The sequence below is a fragment of the Dromiciops gliroides genome, chromosome 1 (assembly GCF_019393635.1).
Source record: "Dromiciops gliroides isolate mDroGli1 chromosome 1, mDroGli1.pri, whole genome shotgun sequence".
NCBI classification, from domain to species: Eukaryota; Metazoa; Chordata; class Mammalia; order Microbiotheria; family Microbiotheriidae; genus Dromiciops; species Dromiciops gliroides.
The window spans coordinates 219,226,674-219,232,148 of NC_057861.1; the positions used below are offsets into that span (position 1 = coordinate 219,226,674).

A 5,475-nucleotide genomic window follows, 5' to 3' on the forward strand; every position below is an offset into this window, starting at 1 on the left:
GCAAATGGGAGAGTACTCCATACAGTGTTGGCTCTTCCTCTTGCCCAGCCAACCTGGATGGATTCTGAAATGTCCCTAAACCAAGGAGGTAAAAAGGTATGTGGAAAGGGACATAAATATGGATTCACCTTGTTAAAATGTACATGCATGTTTAAATAAATATATTTCTTTTCTAAAATTCCTTTCGCTTCTTCTTTGTATCTTCGGCTGTTTATGCTTGATGATGATTTTAAAGTTCATAACAAAAAAAAAGAATTTTTTTGTTTTAAAGAAAGAGTATCCAGGACTTCTTTGTTGATAAGAATCAAGTCTAAAATAGTTCCTCTTGTTGCTTCCTCCACTTTTTTTGAAAGCTATAATTTTCATGATGTCAAGCCACAAATTAGCTATTCTTGGGTCAGAGAAAACTCCAGCAATTGTGCAAATAATTAATGTTCTACAACAGTCTTTGATCATACCTTTGCACCAAGTTTGTGATGTTTTCTGAACTCGTCATCTAATGTACTTACATGTGTATGTGTTGTCTCACCACCATCCCTCCCTCATCCCTGGTAGAACTCCTTGCAGACTCCTTAAACGATTATATTGTTGCCATCCTTGTATTTACCAGCACCTAGCAGACTTCCTTGCAAACAGTAGGTGTTTAATATATGTATGTTGAATTCATTTGAGAGAAACTTCCTCCTTTTGTCCAAATGGTCTTTAGTTTTATGATAATGCTGCTTCTGTTTTTTCCTTTGTGGACTTCTGCCATCTGGTTTGTGAATTTCTTCACAAGTATATCTTCTTAATAGATAGTGATACTCCATCCATACCTTTTATCTATGTGCCTAATCCTATCAAACCTTAACAAGGTCACATTTGCCTATTTCTATTGGATCTCTGGTTTACCTTGAGAGAATTTGTTTTCATCTTTGTCTCCTGAGGCCTAGCATAGTCCCTGGCACTTAAGAAGTATTTGTTAAATATTCATTCATTCGTGTGTGTGTGTGTGTGTGTGTGTGTGTGTGTGTGTGTGTGTATTTATGTGTCTGTGTCAGTGTGCATGTGGATGCGTTTAAGATCATGGGTTTTATTGTTGTCTCCTTTCCTTGGATTCTGTCTCCTCTTTATTTCTGAGGGTCTCTACTATTGTTCTTTTTCTTATACTATAGCTAATTTCTATGGTATCTAGTTTGGTCTAATAATTGTCAAGTGCTTAGCATGGAGCCTGGAATATAGTAATACTGTCTAAATGTTAGCTATGGTTAGTTATCATTACATATATAAGCATTTTTTTTTTAGAAACTCTCCCTTGATTTTCAGTTTAACCCTATGGATCACATTTGTAAGCAAATATATTTTAACCAGCTCCTGATAGGTATAGACTCCATCCCTGGGGGAAAAAAAAGCCCAGGATCCCAATATTTTAAGTCCTATTTCATAAATCTTTTCCTAGACAGAATTTTCATAATCAGCTATTTGCTTACCAGATATGTTTTTCTATTCCAAAGTCACTGTCTTCTGTCAGTAATACTGATGGAAACACTACCTGTGTTGCTATGATCTCCAGTTTCTTTCTCAGGAATCCATAATATTTCCTATGTTACTTCTAGATCAATATATTGATCCCCATAGGAATCAATAGAAACATAGAAGTCCTCAGGTTTAAGAGATCTTAGGTATCTCTTCTTTATACCTTGGGTAGACTACAGAGTTTTCTATTGTTAAAAAACAAAGACTGGACTTGACTTCAAACACTTGACACTTACTAGCTGTGTGACCCTGGGCAAGTCACGTAACCCTCATTGCCCCAGAAAAAATAAAATAAAATAAAATAAAATAAAAAACAAACAAAAGGCGGGGGCAGCCAGGTGGCAAAGTGGATAGAGCACCAACCCTGGAGTCAGGAGGACTTGAGTTCAAATCTGGCCTCAGACACTTAACACTTACTAGCTGTGTGACCCTGGGCAAGTCACTTAACCCCAATTGCCTCACCAAAACAAAACAAAAAAACAACAACAACAAAAACCACCACAAGACTGGACTTGTAATTTCTCTATTAAAGGGAATCCCTAGGTGAGGAAATTCCCTCTATCACTGTAGGCTGGCCTCTGTTCTGCAACATATAACCTTACAAGAGTCACCCAGAATACCGAGAGATCCAGTGGTTTGCCCAATATCACATAACCAGTATGTGTCAGAGGGGAGAACTTGAACCCAGGACTCCTTGATTTCAAGGTCAGTTTTCTATCCACTATGTCATGCTACCTCTCCTCCTAATATTAATATCAAATCAAATGATAACTGCTAGAGAAGGAAATGGCAAACCACTCTAGTATCTTTGTCAAGAAAACCCCAAATGGAGTCATGGAATCAGACACAATTGTAATGACTTAACAACAAGAATAAAAACAACGAATGATAACTGTCTGGATATCCCTCAGCAGAGAATCATCAACCACCACCATGTAACTCTTCTACTTCTGATCTATACTGGATGCTGTCACATAAATGACATCTGAGGATTCCTGTTACTGATTACAAGAAACTGCTTCTTTCTTAGATGTATGGGAAGAGCTTTATATCTATTATTTAGATGTAAGTATTCAGTGTTCATTCTTCTTGGCCCCATTTTATAGCCTCTAACCCCCTATTGCAAGCCAAGGCTCCTCTGTCTCTTCAAATCCTTTTCTTTTTTGTCTTTACCTTCAAACCTTACTTCTACTTTCTCCCCAATAGTTTGGACTACAAAGAGGCATCCCTTTCTTTTCTTTTCTCTTTTTTTTTGGGGGGGGCAGTTCTGCTTTATTAGAAGTAAGGAGCTTAAGAACTGGGTGAGGCTGCATTGGGAAAGGATAAAATAGGGCTAACTCTAGGGCAGGGGGGTTCTTCAGGGGAGGAGAAGAAGAGGGAAGAAAAATGGGATGGGAGGTAGGCTGAGGGTCTGGACTCCAAGGGGAGGGGTGTACAGCAGAAAGCTAGCAGGAGAGGGCTCAGAAAGGAGCTTCCCAGGAAGTGCGAGTAGCCATCAGGGCCCGTCTCAGTTGCTCGTAGGTGACAAACATCACTACATTCCAGGAGTCCAAGCAGAAGAAGGAAGGCATGAACCCTTTGTAGAAGGCTTGGGGTCCCTCCTTCCAGAGCATGGTGAGGGCGCAGTGGCCAGCGCTGGCATACTGGCCCATGGCAGAGTCCATGTATTTCGTCTTGACCATGTCCACAGGGGAGGCAATGATGGTGATGCAGAAGCCAGCCCCAAAGGCTGATGTGAAGTGGCATGGAAGGTCATCAGTCATGACGTGGGCCTTCAGGAGGGCATCTTTGATGAGATCATATGTCACCAGCTCAGCCCAGTTGATGATAGCATTGCGGGCAATGCTGGGTGAAGTTCCTTTCCATAGGCCCCAAAGCCCCTCTTCTCTGGCAATAGTCTTATAGGCATCCAATGTGCCCTGATATCTCTGGCTGCCACCTGCATGATCCTGGGCCTGGAAACGTACCTTCACCACATCTGTGGGTTGGGTTACAGCCACTGCCAGTGCCCCTGTGGTACAGCCTGCCAGGAGGTGGCTCCCAGTGCCCACATGCTCAAATCCCTTGGTGTAGAACTGTTTGACAGAGTCATAGAGGCCAATGCGGACAGAGGCAAAACTCATCTGGTGCTGCAATTCAGCCACCAGCCCATTGTATAGGCTGCCAGGGCCCTCAGTCTTCACCATGGTCAGAATGGTTCCCATGATGCCCCAATACTGGGCAGTGGCAGAGGAAGCTCGGATGACCCCCCCGGCTCTCTCCTTGAATCTGCAGCTGGACTTTGACTGTATCCAGGGGGAAGGTGATGAGGTCAGCTATGCGGGCAGCAGTGCCAGCCCCAAGGAACTTGACAGTGGCTGTTGGGGGCACATCTGTAGGCTTAAATCCAACCATGATTTGATGCTAGTTTTCTGCTGCTTCCCAGGACACAAAGGAGAAATGATAAGATGGCCTCCAATGATTAAGATGAGATGAGGAACTCTGCCCGAGTCCTGACTTGGAGGGTCTTGCAATGATAGCATCTTGATCAAGCTTCTCTAAAGGTGTCCGCTCTTCAAAGCTGCTCACAGCAACCATGGACCACTTCCCTTGATTTCCCATAGAAAGTTGCTGGGAAACTGAACACCTAATGATCATATCGTGTGCCCGGGACCATAAAGGAAAACAAGAGGAGGCAGTGGCTGTGGCGGGAAGCACTGGGCCTGCGGTGGGAAGCACTGGGCCTGCGGTGGAGTCCAGAGTCCAGGGGGCTGGAGCAGCTGCTCGGCTCTTCTTTGGGTCGCTAAAAAGTCACAGTCTTGGACTAGGGAGATGCACACTGCCATCCCTTTCTTTTCTAGGAGGTAGATTAAACCACAGATGGTGTATACTGTGATTTCTATTTGGGAAGGCAGTGGAAATGATGCTACCATAAAATCCTAATGGCAGAGCTGTCCAAGGAAGTAGATCCTAAATAACAGGAAGCAAAACCAAAGCCCAAATATAGGCTTTGTCAATGAGATTGGCTATGACACTTCGCCATGTACTATATGCAGTACATTCCTCTGGGAATCCTCCTCTGATACCTTCAATTTATTCATTCCTCTACCTCCTCAGATTTTCCTAGAGCACTTTATCTGACTCTCCCTCCGTCACCCCCCACCCCACAATGACCATACTCTGCCTTGTAAAGGGTGTGCCAAAAGTCTTAATGCAGTTTGAAGTTTTAGTAGTTCAAAACTGCACTTAGACTTTTTGGACACCCTGTATTATACTTATCTACATGCCTGTCAAATACCTCCCACTACAATGTAAACACTTTGAGGGCAGAGACTATATCACTTTTGGTTTTGTTTTCTCAGCAATTAGTCTAGTGCCTGGTACATGGTAGGTATTAAATAAATTTTGTTGAATTTTAATTGATCTGACATCATAGCTGCGTTTAAATATTTGAAGATGGATTAGATTCATTCTGTATAAATTTCAGATGAGCTGTATTCTGTATAACTAGATGGTACAGTGGATAGAGCATGAGGTCTAGGGTGAGGATGACTTGCATTCAAATCTAGCCTCAGACATTTAATAGCTGTGTGACCCTCGGCCAAGTCATTTAACTTCTATTCAACTCAGTTTCCCCATCTGTAAAATGGGGATAATAATAGTACCTACCTCCCAGGGTCATTGTGAAGATCAGATCAGATAATAAATATAAAATGCTTAGGACATTGCCTGACACATTAGTAAGTGCTATAGAAATATTAGTTATTATTATAGATGTGGCTGGAAGTGATAGATAGGCAGAGTAGATATAGATCATATATGGCCAAAGTGAACAAGAACCTTTTAATACATAGAATAGTCTATAAATGGAGTTGGCTGCCTCATGCTCTGGAGGTGTTCAAACAGATACTGGATGACTATTTGTAAAGGCTTTCAGTATGGACAGGAGAGAGATTGGACTAAAACTCTTCTCAGGTCCCT

General features: G+C 42.3%; 1 protein-coding gene across 1 annotated transcript; it reads right to left on the reverse strand.

The window, feature by feature from the left end:
* Positions 1-2,975: 2,975 nt before the first annotated feature.
* Positions 2,976-3,909, reverse strand: LOC122736991 (mitochondrial uncoupling protein 2-like). Its single transcript, XM_043979387.1, is given in 2 exon segments — positions 2,976-3,764; positions 3,766-3,909. Coding segments are annotated over 2 exon segments (933 nt in total).
* Positions 3,910-5,475: the final 1,566 nt, after the last annotated feature.